The sequence below is a fragment of the Delphinapterus leucas genome, chromosome 18, assembly GCF_059928025.1.
Source record: "Delphinapterus leucas isolate spDelLeu-1000000601 "Yukka" chromosome 18, BTC_Dleu_Yukka2, whole genome shotgun sequence".
Taxonomy (NCBI): Eukaryota; Metazoa; Chordata; class Mammalia; order Artiodactyla; family Monodontidae; genus Delphinapterus; species Delphinapterus leucas.
Genome location: NC_143146.1, coordinates 12216951 through 12234466, shown reverse-complemented (window position 1 = coordinate 12234466; position 17516 = coordinate 12216951). Strand labels below are relative to the sequence as shown.

The 17516-nt window shown below is 41.3% G+C and overlaps 1 protein-coding gene across 4 annotated transcripts in view; it reads right to left on the bottom strand.

Annotated features, from left to right (window-relative positions):
• Positions 1-4214: 4214 nt before the first annotated feature.
• Positions 4215-17516, bottom strand: part of SLC15A1 (solute carrier family 15 member 1) — a 49246-nt gene continuing 35944 nt past the window's right edge. For 3 of the 4 annotated variants that reach the window (XM_022576895.3, XM_089899214.1, XM_089899216.1), the window contains 5 exons: positions 8435-8542; positions 8204-8312; positions 7510-7653; positions 5928-6035; positions 4215-4986 (listed from right to left, as the gene is read on the bottom strand). In XM_022576895.3, the coding sequence (XP_022432603.1) occupies positions 4795-4986; positions 5928-6035; positions 7510-7653; positions 8204-8312; positions 8435-8542 (661 nt within the window). In that variant the 3' untranslated portion in view covers positions 4215-4794. The remainder of the gene's footprint in view (positions 4987-5927; positions 6036-7509; positions 7654-8203; positions 8313-8434; positions 8543-17516) is intronic. The other variant, XM_089899215.1, reaches the window with a different exon arrangement.

Genomic DNA, 17516 nt, shown 5'->3' with positions numbered 1-17516 from the left:
AAGAATCCACCTGCTAATGCAGGAGCACGGGTTCGAGCCCTGGCCCAGGAAGATCCCACATGCTGCGGAGCAACGAAGCCCTTGCACCACAACTACTGAGCCCATGTGCTGCAACTACTGAAGCGTATGCACCTAGAGCCCATGCTCCGCAACAAGAGAAGCCACCGCAATGAGAAGCCCGTGCACTGCAACAAAAAGAAGAGTACCCCCGCTCGCCGCAACTAGAGAAAGCCTGCGTGCAGCAACGAAGACCCAGCACAGCCAAAAATAAATAAGTTTATATATATAAAAAAAATGAAGCTGCAGAAGTAGTCCAGAATGCATGACAAAAATCTATGGCTAAAATGGTCAACAAAAATTAAACTGGAAGATGCATTTAATAAAGTAACTTTATAAAGTCTAAAATAGATGCAAAATAAATGTTAGTACCCTGAAAGAAATAAAGAACATCCACAAAATGAAAAAGAAATTATGGAGACACGTGGAAACAAGAATAGGCCAATAAGATTCATGTGGACGTTATAACCACTGTCCAAAATATTCTCCATCAAAACGACTACAAACAATAAATGCTGGAGAGGGTGTGGAGAGAAGGGAACCCTCCTACACTGTTGGTGCAAACGTAAATTGGTGCAGCCACTATGGAGAACAGTATGGAGGTTCCTCAAAACCTAAAAATACAGCTAGCATGTGATCCAGCAATCCCACTCTTGCACATATATCCGGAGAAAACCATAATTCAAAAAGATACGTGCACTCCTATGTTCACTGCAGCACTATTTACAATAGCCAAGACAAGGAAGCAAACTAAATGCCCGTTGACAGAAGAATGGATAAAGAAGATGGTACAATGGAATATTACTCAGCCATAAAAAGAATGAAATAATGCCATGTGCAGCAACGTGGATAGACCTGGAGATTATCATACTAAGTGAAGTAAGTCAGACAAAGAAAGACAAATACCATATGACATCACTTATATGTGGAATCTAAAATAATGATACAAATGAACTTATTTACAAAACAGAAACAGACTCACAGACATAGAAAACAAACTTATGGTTACCAAAGGGGAAAGGGGAGGAGGGATAAATTAGGTGTTTGGGATTAACATACACACTAGTATATATAAAATAGATAATCAACAGGGACTTATCGTACAGCACAGGGAACTCTATTCAGTATTCCGTAATGACCTAAATGGGAAAAGAATCTGAAAAAGAATAGATATATGTATATGTATTAACTGAATTAATTTGCTGTACACCTGAAACTAACTAAACTAACTAAACTAAACTAAACTAACTAATATTGTAAATCACCTATACTCCAACATAAAATAAAAATTTAAAAAAACAACAAAACAAAAACCCCACAAACTATTCTGGCTTTTAGGTATAAGCAATGAAATCCTGCTATGTACAACGAAAGCATTTCCATTCCAGATACTCTCCCCAACCCATGTAGGATCGTACTTCAACACTCAGCCAATGTTCAAGTCAGTGAATTATTTTGATTAAACACTGATCAGCAACTTAGAGAAAGGTGTAAAGCACAAAAAAATGGGGGCCAAGGAAAAGGCAGAAGACCAGAGGTTGTGGATCTGGCCCCATGTGTCCCCCTTGGCCACTCCTGCCCCATGACACTTGCCACTGTCCAAAGTCTTTTGTCTAGAACCCCCATGGTTGCACCCGTCAGTCTTGATTACGTTTGGAAGAAATGGGAAGATTAGAGGGAAGATCACTCTGAAAACTCACCCCTGATGATCAAAGTGCCCTGATGCCCGCCGTCCCCCCTCTTATCCTTTAAAGGCCAGTGGAGGTCACATTAACACTGAGTTAATGTTTTCGTCCAACTGCAAAGCATACTCAATGTTAATGTCGTAGTCGATTGAGGGGCAGGTCTTCATTCAACATTTGGAAGCCTGGTGTGTGCCAGGTACCCTCAAACAGAGGATTTTAGAGACTTCACATTGTCTCGTGTTCTCTTTGTTTTGTAGGAGAGGAAAATGAGATTTGAAAGGTGAAGGGTTGCCCCATGTTACCCAGCGGCTGTAAGAAGTTGTTAGGACCAGAATATATTTTGAGGATTTAGGATGAGTTCTCTTTGGATTATTGACAAGAGTGGGGTAATGGAGCTGAGAGCTCATCACCGTGACTGTTGTTTTCCTCCATCAAAGGCATACTGTGTAAGTTAGAGGGTAGAAATGACCAGAGAGGCAAAATTCGTAGTCCCTTATAGCTAGTCTTTCACACTAGACCTTGTCAACGAGGCGCATTCAAATCACTGCTCAAGGTTCAGTTCTCAGCCTCTTCCATCTCACTCCTCATGGTCCAAGAGATTTTAAATTGTTATTTAACACAAAGAGGCCAACCACCTTACGGAAATTAAGTGGATCACAGGATACATGCAGAGAGCTTCCGGCCCACGGAAAGCTGGATAGTCACAACACACCGGGGGTGTGTGACAGGAGTGCAGAGGAGAGACAGCCAGACTGTTGCCAGAGCTGCTCCAGGTCTTTGCTCAAAACCTGCCAACCCCTACCTTTAGCAGGAATGAACATAAATCTTTAAGTTAAAGGGTCCAGAGATAAGAAAGGAAGCTACAAACAAAAAAACCCAGATGGGAACTTTCCTGGTGGCGCAGTGGTTAAGAATCTGCCTGCCAATGCAGGGGACACGGGTTCGAGCCCTGGTCCAGGAAGATCCCACATGCTGCGGAGCAACTAAGCCCGTGCGCCACAACTACTGAGCCTGCACTCTAGAGCTTGTGAGCCACAACTACTGAGCCGGTGTGCCACAACTACTGAAGCCCGCACACCTAGAGCCTGTGCTCCGCAACAAGAGAAGCCACCGTAATGAGAAGTCTGCGCACTGCAATGAAGACCCAACGCAGCCATAAATAAATCAATTAATTAAAAAAACAAGCCCAGATGGAACCAGCTGGGGCCAAGATGGTGGCCCGAATCAAATCTGACCTCCAACAGACCCTGAGTCTCATTATACACTGATTTTACTACATTAGCATATCAAATGACACACACCTACCAAAGGCCATGACCGGACATCAAGGACCAAAAAAGGATAAAAGCGGTGGCACTCCACTCCCTCGGAAAAAGCGCTAAAAGACTAATGCATATGCCTCCCCGTCATTAGCCTCACTCCTCCTCCCTTCGTCTTTACTCTAAAATTAAATCCCTCTCACCAGGTGGGTGAGAAGTTGATCTGTGAACTTACCTCCTGTTTCTCCATTCTTTGGCCCATGAATAAAGCTTGTGCTGTGTCCATCTCAGCTTCGTTATTTGCCTTCTTGAACCCAGCTGGGCTAGGGCTCAAACAGGGACCATGCAACTTAATTTGGTAACGAAACTGGGGAACAGGAAAACCGTTGGAGGAAGTGGCCTGGATCCTGAATATGAAGAGGATTTTGCCAGGAGGAGTGCGTGGGTGAGGGGTGGGTAGAAATAAGTGTCTCAAGACCTGATTTTTCTTTTGCCTTTGACTAGAAGTGAGAACCCATTGCATTCCAGGAACTAGAAGAAGTTGGTAGATCAGAGAGAAAGGTGACATATCCACAGAAGAAACAGTTAAGGAATGAGGACTTGATCCAAAGGGTAGAAAAGGTCCTCAACAAGCTTTGATCATTACATTTGCGTTTCTCGCTCTAGACTTTGTCTCTCTGTTTCATTCCGTCTCCACACTGCAATGACAAGCTTGTGCATGAAGCATCTTAGAGATCCAAGCTCCTAACCCAGCAACCAGTTTCCACATTCAGAACTGTGCACACGTCTGTCTAAGAACTGTTGCTCGTTTTTCCAAGAGTGCCAAAGCGGACTCGTTCTGAGTCTGATACCTGGGAATGGTTATATGATAAATATCTATAGGATGAATTTGGCAGGAAGTGTTCATAATATTTTGGAACGATTTTTATTCAAGTAGAAAAATACTCACGAGTATTTGAGATGGTACAAAAATATGCACACGGGAAGCTCCTAGTAGAAAAGGGTAGTGTAGCCACAGATAACCCCGAGAAAAGCAGGAAACAAACTTTGATATTTCATGTTCCTGGAATTTACTGTATGTGGGTCTTGCTTTGTTCATGCTTTTATCACCTTCTGAGGAAATTTTAATGAGTGGGCACAGCTTTTATAATCAGGAAAGGAAATGTTAAGGATTTCTTACTCTGCCCCCACCCAAATACACAGACACTTACTCTTAAGAATGAGAATTTATTTCATACCATTGAAACTCTAAAAATCATGACTTGCCTTTACCTGAGTAGTTTTTTGAGTTATACATAATTTAAAAAGAGGTAGGGACTGGAAAGACAAAACTAAAAACAGAAGGTAAAGTTACCAGTTCCTACTAGCCGGTCCTTATGGTGTACCATTCTAAAGCCTAAACAGTCACTTTTTGCCTCATTTAACATTGTTTCCATAGAGTGTTTGAATGCAAACAATATGGAACTTTGCCACCATTTCAAAAATTCAACTTAGTCCAAAATAACTTTGTGTGTTAGGAAAGGAGTTAAATGCAGGGTATGGACTCAGTGTTGTAAAAGTATGTGTATGTGTGTGTGTATGCTTTAAATAAGACTTCTCTGAAAAACAAACAAAAGGACTTCTTTTAGAGTGTTAGGTTCATTGCCGGCTGCTTAGAGAACAGCTTTCTTGGTTTGTTTCACAGTTCTGAAGTCTTCCCCATCAGCGGCCATACAACAGAGTGTCCTGCCCCCAGGGGACAGACACCTGGGCACATCCTGGGCCCAATCCGTCCTCCACTTGCTTCTTGATATTCACAGCTGTGTCTGTAAGACGGAGTCCAACTTGGGATATGGGTTACTCTCTTCCAGGTACTTTTTCTTTTCATCCGTATCAAACTGAGCTTCAATCTCTGCTGGACTGACGTACGTATAGAATCGGGCCATGATGGCAAATATTATGCTGACGACCAGAAGCAACGCCGCAAACAGAACATACTCGGCCCACTTTGAAGGAATTGAAGTTGGAGCAAGGAAAAAACAAAAACAATACAGGTTATGGGAATGTATATATGGCGGGTATGTTTTCTTTAGACATCCAGATCGAAGGTGTTGGAAGTGAAGTTGTTAGGGGAAACTGGTAGCTACTACCACAGATACAGAGTGGCCAGCTTTCCTTGAATGCCCAATGTAACAGTCACATTCTTCGAACAGCTCTGGAGTGCAGACACCCAGGACTTCAAGAAGATGAGACAAAATTTCCGAAAAACCCGAGTCTTAAGACAAATAGCTGGCCCCTGGAAGGATGGGGACCCAGGGCACACCAAGCAGAGTACTCTTGAGGGAAAAAGAATGTGCTGAAATGTTCTCAGGTAAGACCCCCATGTTATCTTTTGGCAAAACGTTGAGGTCATGAGCATGCAGGATTAGCACAGGCTCTGATGGGACCTGGTGCGGGAAGTAATGAGTCTGATGGGGTAAAGGGACAGCTCCCTCATGAGGCAGAGATTCTGAGTGCTGAAGGAGAGTTCCAGAACCAGAAAAGCCCTCATTTTATTTTAATGGGAAAAATTACGACAACCTTTAGGATGGCTTTAACTTTAGGTACTGTGAAACTTTCTGGATAACACGCCTGCTTTGGGGCCACTGAGCCGCATTCACTGAGGCCAGGAAAGATGTTTCCTTTGGTAGTAAAACCATATGAGCGTGTAGGTATGTTAACCCCACCTGGTTACATCTGGTTGTTTTCCAAGTAGAAATAAGAAGAATCAGCACGCACTTGGCCATAAGACCTTTTTGTATCTGCCCTGTCTGGCTGGTCTGGCAGTTCTACTCAGCCGTTAGCCAAGATGACCACGTGTATATACAGACAGCTAGGGAGGGTCGTCGCAATGATGATTAACAGGTGAGAAGACAGAGGTACGCGCGACCTCTGTCTGCACCAGTACCTGTTCGCTGAACGAGCCCGCTCCTGCTACAATAAGGACAATGAAGTTGCCAACTGCCACTGTCAACAGCCACCCTGCTTGAAGCACTGACTTCATGTTGGAAGGAGCCTGAGGAAACGAAACAGAGTGAGTCCCGATGTAGACGTCAACCGCAGAGCGGGAGAACACAGCTAACTCACCGACTCCCTTAATTAGGCCGTCTACCCCCAAAATGCACATTAAGAGTCAGGCTGGTTTAAATGCAAAAAGGATTATCACTTGGATAACAAGACATCCCAAATGCTCCTGTGGTATGAACACACAAGAATCCTTTGTTTTTCACTCTCCACATGCTTGCAAAGCTGTCATCCTAATGAAATGGACGAATCCACAGGTGAACCGATTCTGCTTCTACAGAAGAATTTTCAGACAAAGCCATCCAGTCCGACCTCTCCTTTCCCCCAGATGGAGGCTGCTCTCTGCGCTGTCACCTTGCTCTTTGGGGAGCTTCCCTGCTATGTCACCAAAACTTCTCTTAGAACTCTTGTCACCCGTGTTATAGTCGTCTCCTTAACTAGACTGTGAGGTCATCGCAGAAAGGGATTACCCAGCTCATATTTACGATCTTTACTGCAAAACTTGAAGGTATTAGGCACGCTGCGCTTAGGATGACTGTAACTGTATTTTGATAAAATAGTTCAGAACCTAAGCTCTAATTTAGGTATCAGCAAAATGTGCCTCATTAGTCTAATAGTCACAAAAGCAATACTACTTTTAAAAGCTAGGCCTTGGGCTTCCCTGGTGGCGCAGTGGTTGAGAGTCCGCCTGCCGATGCAGGGGACACGGGTTCGTGCCCTGGTCTGGGAAGATCCCACATGCCGCGGAGCGGCTGGGCCCGTGAGCCATGGCCGCTGAGCCTGAGCGTCTGGAGCCTGTGCTCCGCAACGGGAGAGGCCACAGCAGTGAGAGGCCCACGTACCGCAAAAATAAATAAATAAATAATAAATAAAATAAAAATAAAAGCTAGGCCTTAATCAGTGTGTTTACTGGGAGCTACAAAGATATCTCGAGTGAACCTTAAAAATAATGAGGACACAGACCTATGCATGAGCCTGTTATGAACAGGGTTGTTTCAGAACGTGGGATCCACTGACCATCACGACCCTGGTAATGGTCGTTAATGTAGTTTTTCCTACTTAGGACCCCAAATCTCTAGCATGTGACTGGGAATTCAGATACCTATATATGGACACTCATGATGCTAAATAGTAATATTCTTTTTTTTTTTTTTTTTTTGGCCACGCCGTGTGGCTTGCGGGATCTTAGTTCCCCGACCAGGGATTGAACCTGTGCTCTCGGCAGTGAAAGCATGGAGTCCTAACCACTGGACCGCCAGGGAATTCCCTAAACAGTAATATTCTTATTCAGTAAATAAGACTTGGTAATTTCTAAAACCTTGTTTGGTAGAAGCTACCATAATGTTTTCTAGAATTTTCTTTTACACTGTAAGTACATGGCTACCCCAGCTTTTAATTAAGTCCCAGCAGCATTATTTGAAGGCAGGGTTGTAGGAGAGGGGTGTACAGAACAACAGACAGGAAACCTGAGAATATGAGAACTCCAATCCCGTGACGGAGAAAACCACCTCGCCGCAGGTGAGGAGGAAGTACTGGGGGATTTGCAGGGCCATGCTGACTGTGTTCGGGGAAATATCTCTAAATGCCATCGGTTCGAGGCAGCCGTCACCCTAAACCAGTAAGGCAAAAGCAAGAAGAAGAAATGAAAATCGAGACTGCTTCCAGAATAAAAATTGCTCAGACAGGCAAACTGAATTTGGACCTTCAGGGTTACACCAAAGGATCTATCCAGAAAGTACACATTTTAAATGTAAATATGCAACACTGCATTTTATCCTTGGGATGGGATGGCCTCGGTAGGATTTGAAAATATGTTCACTAGCTTTTTCTTCTTAAATAAGAGAGCAGATTGGAAGTCAGGTTTGTTGAAAACATTGCCAGCTCTTTGAACGAAAAGCTTCAAAGGTCCATGTTGACAGTCTATGAGGACAGTGGTCAATGTGAACGTTTAGAGCAGGTCAGTCTGTTTAATTTTATTCTAAAGGTGAACTTAAGGCAATGATAAACCACAGAATTAGTGGTGAACTGAATTAATTCTAAATTCGTTTAAAATACAGATCCTAATATCACTCTGTTAAATCATTACTATGTCCTGTTTTCAAGGACTCATATCAATAAACTTTGAGTGGAACTTCTGATTCAGTGCAATGAGTTACTAACCTTCCTTGTGATTACATAGGTATACGCACTACCAAATTCAAGGTAGGATGTTTTGAACTCATTTCCACAGTGTTGTGCAATCTCTGATGAGTTTATTGTGAAGCTCATTCTATGAAAAGGAAGATTAATATAAATTAACGTTCTTGGTATTGAAAGTTTCAATGTATTATTTAAAGGAAAAGACTTGAAACCCTTGAACTTGGGAGCAAAGTGTCCATTGCAGGTACTTACCTGCCAGAAGAGAAAAAATGATATTCACTGGCATTGTGACTGGTGACGGTTTCATTAATTTCCTCATTCATTGTGACATTGAAGCTGTCAGCAAGAGTATTTACAAATCTGAAACAGAAAACCATCTGTCTTGTGAGCGGACTATGGAATGACTCGTCCCAGGTCACAGTATGTGCATCTGGAGTTGGGCTCTGTTCCCTTTTGGAAGGAAGTTAAGATGTCTGCAGAAGATTTCTACAGTATAAAGGCGAAAAGTAACTCACTCTAGGTTTGCCTTTGCTCACCTCATGAGAACACACCTAAAAGAATTTATTTCACACAGGTAGACGCCGGGCACTATTCTAAGTACTCTCTGACTAGGAACTATCTCAGTGGTATTTGGGGATGTTAAGTACAGATTGAAATAGCTGCTGATCTCCTCCCCCTCGGGTAGGCAGCCATGTCTTTGCGCTTCTTATTTCAGAAGCTTGACAGCCAAAGTGATGAAGGACCAAAAGCAGTAGTTGCTGAGTACCTAAAAGACAGCCTCCAACTGGGGCTTCTTTTACAGCGTCAGGGAAGCCCATTTATTTCCTTTACTTTAAAGAGCAGCTTCAGGCAGGGAGGGGCTCCAAGGAGTGGACAGGAAGACATGGGCCAGCCCAGCAATCAGAGACAGTTTTGAGGAATTCCCTTCAGATGGCAGAGACCTGTGTCTGCAGGTTGTGGAGTAACAGTGATCAGCACCCCACGGGAATACGGCTGGGAATGGAACACCCAGTAGGACTGGGTGCTGGGTCCCAAGGTTTCCAGTCTCTGAAACATTCCCTGTGCCCAAGCTTCAATGGGACCATTTGAGAGTTGTTTGCCTCGAAAGGACCATATAGGTGGTGGACCGGGTGATTAGAGATCCCTTCCTCAAGTGTTCCAGGCTAGAGAAGACTCTGGTACTCTTGTACTGCCCCAGGGAGAAGGGGGCTACCCCAAATAAGACCAGCGGATCTTTCCTACCAGATAGGTAATTGAAGGCATACAGAAGATTATCCAATTCAGAGAACGAGAAGTAATAACAGTACACACCTAAGTACCATAAAGAACAATTTAACTTCCACATCCCTAAAATACATGGTGATGGAATAAAATTTACGTTTTAAGGCAGGACAAGAATATGTAAACATAACATTCCCTGCTCTGTACTGAGCACTCCCTAATATGCAGTGTGCATTATACATTAACTTGACCTCCCCAAAGGTGGGAATGCTGGCTCCACCATAAAGATCAATTTTTTTTTCCTTTCTTCTGACGTCAGCAGTGTAACTCCTTGGAAGATAACATTCTTTCCTAATTCTGTAAGGGGTCGTGGTGACCTACTGCTTGCTTTGTATGTGCAGACTTAGACTATGTGTTTTTGGTGAACCTTATGTAAAAATGGGTGTCATTTTGATGTATAATCTTTTGCTTCAAAAACGTATATTTTGAAGTACCTTTGTGGTGGTTTTTTTTTTTTTGGCCATGCCAGGCAGCTTGTGGGATCTTAGTTCCCTAACCACGGATTGAACCCAAGCTCTCGGCAGTGAAAGCGTGGAGTCCTAACCACTGGACCACCAGAGAATTCCCTTGAGGTACCTTTGTATAAATGAAGTGCCTTTGACTTCTAACAAGTGGAACAGTCCTCAGAGTTTTTTGAAAGACTGTCTCCTGGGTTATAATCTTTTAGATCTGCTCAAATAAAATTCTCTACTTCTCCTTTAGATAGACTATTGATTAATTTTTTTGTCAACAGTGGCCAACTTTCATCTACTTTGTGGCAATAAGTAATATTGGTCAAATTCCAGGGACTGAGAGAACATTTTTATGAATGAAACATTTGACTTGGTGTCATTTAACAGGTGATTAAAATAGAAAACTGAACCTGATGTAGGTCAACAGGAGCCTAAATAGAGTGAATATTGCTCCAAACTGTAAATGCCACTTTTATAAAAGGTTAAGATGAACCATTCAAAAGACAGACAGTGGAAACTGTATGCAATTAGGAAGTAGACCCTTGGGCCTGGGGCCTGGCTTTATATATTATAAGCCAGAAGGCTGAATAAATCCTATCCTAAGGCTTGAGTACTACTGCCTGCCTGACATATGTCTCAGGGCTGGTACAAGATACCAATAAGAATGGAAATAATCTGAAAAAAAAAAAAAAAAGCAACATCACACATATCAGATGTGTTTTCATATACACACAGAAAATAGAAGAGGATAAACAGCAAACACATTCTGAGTGCTTCAAAAGGCATGGAAAGCGGAGGTTCCAGATCAATTGTGCTCTAAGAGCTCTGATCAGGCAAATCCTAGGGTCCACTAGGCTTCAAGCTGGCCTGACATCTTAGGAGCACCAGGATCTAAGCTACAAAGTGATCATGGGAGGAGGGATGGAGAGTGGGAACCAGCTGAGAAAACAAGATGGGACCAGTTCCTTAAAGAATAACGAGGGGGGCTTCCCTGGTGGCGCAGTGGTTGAGAGTCCGCCTGCCGATGCAGGGGACGTGGGTTCGTGCCCCGGTCCGGGAAGATCCCACGTGCCGCGGAGCGGCTGGGCCTGTGAGCCATGGCCGCTGAGCCTGCGCGTCCGGAGCCTGTGCTCCGCAACGGGAGAGGCCACAACAGTGAGAGGCCCGCGTACAGCAAAAAAAAAAAAAATTATAACGAGGGGACAGAGATATTTGTTCCTCTTCAATAAAAAATTTTAAGAAAAAGGGCTTTATGAGCTATAGTTCACATACCGCAAAATTCACCCCTTTAAAGTGTGCAATTCAGTGATTTCACTACAGCCACATGGTTGTGCAACCATCACAAGAGTCCAGTTCTCATCACTCCAAAAAGAAACTCAGTGCCCGTGAGTAGTCTCTCTCCATGCCCCCTCCCCACAGTCCTTGGCAACCACTAATCTCCTTTCTGTCTCTGTGGATTTGCCTGCCGTTTCATGTAAATGGGATCATACACCAGGAGGTCTCTGTGCCTGGCTTCCTTCACTTAGCATAATGTTTTTAAGGTGTATTCATGTGACAGCATATAGCAGTACTCCATCTCTCTTCATCACTGAATAATATTCCATTGTATGGATAGACCACATTTTGTTTATCAGTTAATGGGCATTTGAATTGTTTCTACATTTTGTCTATTGTGAATAATGCTGCTATGAACATTCATCTACAAGTTTTCAAGTGGACATATATTTCCATTTCTTGTGGGTGTATACCTAGGTGAAAAATTGCTGGGTCATATGGTAACTCTATGTTTAACATTTTGAGAAACAGTTTTTCAAAGTGGTTGCATAAGTTTACATTTGCACCAGATGTGTATAAGGATTCCAATTTATCTGCCTCCTCACCAACACTTTTTATTACCTGTTTTTTTTTTAAATTTATTTATTACAGCCTGGTGAATGTGAAGTGGTATCTTGTTGTTTTGATTCACATTTCCCTAATGAATAATGCTGCTGAGCATCTTTTCATGTACTTTTTGGCCAATAGTATTTTTTTTGGATAAATGTCTATTCAAATACTTTGCCCATTTAAAAAATTGGGTTATCTGTCCCTTTATTATTGAGTAGTAATAATTTTTATATATTTGGAATATAAGTCTCTTATATATGATTTGCAAATATTTTCTCTCATCCTGTGGGTTGTCTTTCACTTTCTTGATGGCATCATTTGTAGCACAAATGTTTTCAATTTTGATGAAGCCTATTACTATTTTTGTTGTTGTTTGTGCTTTTAGTTTCATATATAAGAAACCACTGCCTAATCCAAGGTCACAAAGATTCATTCCTATTTTTCTTCTAGAAATTGTATTGTTTTAGTCATATTTAGGTCTATGATCCATCAAGTTAACTTTTATATATGGGATCAGTGAGGCGGGTGTTCAATGTCAGTCCTTTGTATGTGGATTTCCAGTACCATTTTTGGAAAACTCCACAATTTTTAAAATGAAGATATCTTTCTGAATCTACTTATGGCCAATCATGTCCCAGCTACACTCCCTCCTTAAAGCATGTTTTTTCAGTATGGCAGTCGTCAAGACCAGGACTGAAATAAACTGAACTGACAGTAAATCTTAAACTGAGATTTTTTAGCAACCAAGGAAGCATATAATCACATTATTTACACAAATTATTTCTGTACCACTACTGAATAAAAATATTTGTAAAATATTGTTTTTAAAACTTTCTTCATCCTTTTTATATTTCTTTTTTGTATTACTTATGATGAACATATTAATTTGGTACAGTAGTTTATATACATTTATAATTTATAAAGGACACCATATTCATACATTGTGGGTACATGCTCAAAATATTTTTATTGAATGTGATAAAAGGTTAAAAGATCACTGCCCTCGAGAAACTTCCCACATGTGGACAAAGAAACATGTGAATGTGGACTGTGACATTGTTTGGAAAAATGAAAATAACCTAAATTTCCTGTACAGAGAAATGGACCAAAAAAATTGTGGTATATCCATGCAATGGAATATTATACAATGGTTTAAGTGAATGGATAAGGGACACATATATGAATGTGACTAAATATTAAAATAATATCTTTAATGTAATATATTTTATAATATGATTGCAGAATGACATATACACAGGACAATAACTTTTTTTTCTTTTTTTTTTTGCAGTACGCAGGCCTCTCACTGTTGTGGCCTCCCCCGTTGTGGAGCACAGGCTCCAGACGCGCAGGCTCAGCGGCCATGGCTCACGGGCCCAGCCGCCCCGCGGCATGTGGGATCTTCCTGGACCGGGGCACGAACCCACGTCCCCTGCATCAGCAGGCGGACTCTCAACCACTGCGCCACCAGGGAAGCCCAACAATAACATTTTAAGTTTAAAAACATGCCAAAAACATATTGTTTATAGATACATATATATGTAGCAATATGTAATGTTAAAAAAATTCATGAGAAAGATTAGTATCAAACTCTCGACCACTTTTTGACTGAAGTATCTTGCCATTTATTTAAAAGACTGTAGTCTGTTAAGTCCTGCAGCTTCCTGATACCACATAATTAAGAGGATTCCATTTTGCTTAAGATTCTATATACTATTCCTTTAGTTCATATATTACTCAGAAGTCTGACTTCCTGAAATTTTTGAGGTTGTTCTAATTATCGGTTTGTTTCTGACGCTAGTTTTTCAGAACTTCCCTTTTTTTTAAAACGTGTCTCCTGGGCATTACTGAAATAATAAATAATAAAACCTTTGATCCATTAAGAATTTGTTGTTGCCAATAAAAAGAAAAAAGTTTCTGGTTTATCTTTTACCACATGGATGGATTGGTGGAGTTAAGTGTTGGTGACCTCATGTATCCTTCTTTTGTAAGATCTCATCAAAGACAATGAAGGAGGAGAGGGAGAGGGAGAGGAGTGAGGAAGGGGGAAAAGGGGAGGGGAAGGAAGAGGGGGAGGGGAAGGAAGAGGGGGAGGGGAAGGAAGAGGGGGAGGGGAAGGAAGAGGGGGAGGAGAGGAAGAGGAGGAGAAGAACGAAGCTTTAACAGCACCAGAACAAGAAAGGATACCACAATCTAAATTGTACAAAGTTTCTAAAGTTAGGAGACATTTTTTTTTTTCGGTACGCAGGCCTCTCACTGTTGTGGCCTCTCCCGTTGCGGAGCACAGGCTCCGGACGCACAGGCTCAGCGGCCATGGCTCACGGGCCCAGCCGCTCCGCGGCACGTGGGATCTTCCCGGACCGGGGCACGAACCCGCGTCCCCTGCATCGGCAGGCGGACTCTCAACCACTGCGCCACCAGGGAAGCCCGGGAGACATTTTTGACAAAATCAAAGCAATGGATTCTGAGGCACAAAACGACACTCTGAGGCACAAAGGAAATCCCAGAGGTGCTGCCAGCTCAGAATCAAATACAAAGGTCAGGAAAGGGCCAGGTGACCGTTATTAGTGTACTTCCTTCCAGGTCTGCTAAGGCAGTTGTGTGTATGTGCGTGTGTGAGGGACAGAACAACAATCCAGAAGCTGGAACAGGTATTAGGGGCTGAATTGTGTTCCCCACTTCCCAATTCATATGCGCAAGTCCTAACCCCCCAATATCTTGGAATGGGACTGTATTTGGAGACAAGGTCTTTAAAGAGGTAAAATGAGGTCATTAGGGTGGGCCTTAATCCAAGATGACTGGTGTCCTTATAAGAAGAGGAGATTAAGACACAAGCACACACAGAGGGATGACTATGTGAAGACAGAGGGAGAAGACGGCATCTACAAGCCACGGAGAAAGACCTCAGAGGAAACCAGCCCTGCCGACACCTTGACCTCAGACGTCCAGCCTCCAGAACGGTGAGGAAGTCATTTTCTTTTTGTTTAAGCCTCCCAGTCTGTGGCACTTTGTTATGGCAGCCCTAGCAAACGAATACAGAAGGGAACAAAGAAAACGAGGGAAGGAACCAAACATTCAAAGGGCCTAGTGCAGGCAAGATGAATAAAATCACATCCAGACTTACTTTCACTGCAGAGGACTGTGAGAGCTCCAAGGAGAAAGGAGATAACAAAAGCGTGGGGAGAAGAAAATGAAATCAACTACAAAGACTGGCAGACGCTTTTTGTTGGGTTTTTTTTTTTGTCTGCACAACTAGGTACTAGATGCCAGTAGAAAAAAAACCCTCTAAGTTTCTGGGAGAAAATAGCATCCAACCTTATGATGAAGTGTACGAATAGAAAAAGGCATTTTCAGGCATGCAAGGGCTTGCAATTTACCTCACAGCTTCTCTTGACAAGATAACTGAGCATATCCCACAGCAAAACAAGAAAGGTGTCCCAGAAAGATGACACGAGATCCAAGAAAGAAAGGCAGAAACATGGGCGTACGATGAAAATTCTATGAGGATAGTGGCATCACAAGGTTACAGAGCAAAGGTTCCAGTGAGATCAAAGAGCATGTTGAAGGTTTCCAGAGACATGGAGCCCTGGATCCGCTCACCTTGGGGATAAAGGCTTATGCTTTTGTCAATGAGAGGTCAAGTAAGTTACAGGAAAAAACAAAAGCTAGGCGAGAAAGCCTTGGTTAAATTAAGGCAATCAAGATGCAGTACCACCGAACAATTCATGGAATGTCAATGAATCTTGACATTCAGAACATTTCCCTTTGAGGATACACTTTCAAGTTTATAAAGTTACATTCTCTTCTCTTTCAGACTGATCACTCTTATTACACTACAACTAATATTTATACAGTCAAATTGTAAATCCTGTGTATTGATCTATTTTTTAGACTCCACCTAGCACATGAAATACACGGAAAAATAAATGTTAAGTATTAACAATGTGAAACATGGGCAGTAAAGAGAGATGAAGAGTACATTAATTTCTTTATATCATTAAATTAGTAGATACCACCGTAATAATATACTTATTTCTCTATTAATGTGTTCTAGTGGTAGCTAGTAAAAGCTAAAATCAGAAATTCGGTTGTAGCCACAAAGAAATGGGAATTGCAGTAAGGGTTAAGGCAAATAGGAGACCTACTCTCATTTTTCCCCAATTTATTCTTATTAAAAAAGTGTATTTATAGTAAACTGGCTTTTTTGCTATATAGTTCTATGAGTTTTAACACATGTCTAGATTTATATAAACATCATCACAATCAGGATACAGACCAGTTCCATTGCCCCCAAATCTCCCTCATGCTACCGCGTAGTTAAACCTTTCCTCCACTCCTACCCATGTCAACCCCTAATCTGTTCTTCATTCTTAGGGGGTTTTTTGCCACTTCCAGAATGTCATATAAATGGAATTATATAGTATGTATAACTTTTTGAGATTGGCTTCTTTGATGGCATAATGCACTTGAATTTCTTTTATATTGTTGCATGAATCAGTAGTTCGTTCCTTTTTTTTCTTGAGTAATATTCCATTGTATGGATGCAATAAAGTCTGATGTCTGTTTATCCATCACCCACTGAAGGATATTTGGGTGACTTCCAATCTTTGGTGATTATAAACAGAGCTTCTATAAACATTTGAGTATACGTTTTATGTGAGCATAAACTTGCATTTCTCTAGGATAAATATCTAGGAGTGAGATGGCTGGCTCATATGGTAAGTATCTATTTAATTTGATAACAAATTGCCAAACCGTTTGTCAGAATGGCTGTACCATTTTGCACTTCCATTATCAATGCATGGGAGGTCTAGTTGCTCTGTATCCTCACCAGCACTTGATATCGTCAGTTTAAAAAATTATAGCCAGCCAATAGGTGTGTCATGAAAACTCACTGTGCTTTTAATTTATATTTCCTCAATAGCCAATGATGTTGAACATTTTTTCATGTGCTTACTTGTGTATCTTCTTTGGTGAAATGTCTGTTAAAATCTTCTGCTCTATTTTTTAACTGGATTATTTTATTATTGAGTTTTGAGAGTACTTTATATATTCTGGGTACAAATTCTTTGTCAGATATGTATGTGATTTGTAAATATTTTCTCCCTGCTTGTAGCTTACCTTTTCATTCTTTTAACAGTGAGATTTATAGAACAGATGTTTTTAGTTTTGAGAAAATTAATTTTTTTTCTTTTATGGATTATGCTTTTGGTGTCATATCTAAGAACTCAAGTCACAAAGATTTTGTTCCCCTATAAAAATTTAATAGTACATTTTACATGTAGGTCTGTAATCAATTTTGAGTTAATTTTCCTACATGATGTATAAGATTTGTTATATAATTTTGTATAAAATGTAAGTTTAGGACAAATTCACTTTTTACATATGAGTGTCCAAATGTTTCAAAACCATTTTTTTAAAAGACTAAACTTATTAGCCCATTGAATTGTCTTTGTACTTTTGTCAAAAGTCAGTTGACTGTACTTGGGTGGGTCTATTTCTGGATCATTACACTGACCAATTATGCTAAGTGAAATCTGCTAGACAGAGAAAGACAAATACTGTATGGTGTCACTTATATGGGGAACCGAAAAAGAAAAAGTTGAATCCATAGAAACAGAGAATAGAGTGGTAGTTGCCAAGGAAGGAGGGAATGGTGAGGGGAGACTTTCAGTTTTAAGATGAATAAGTTCTAAGGATCTAAATAAAGTACAGCA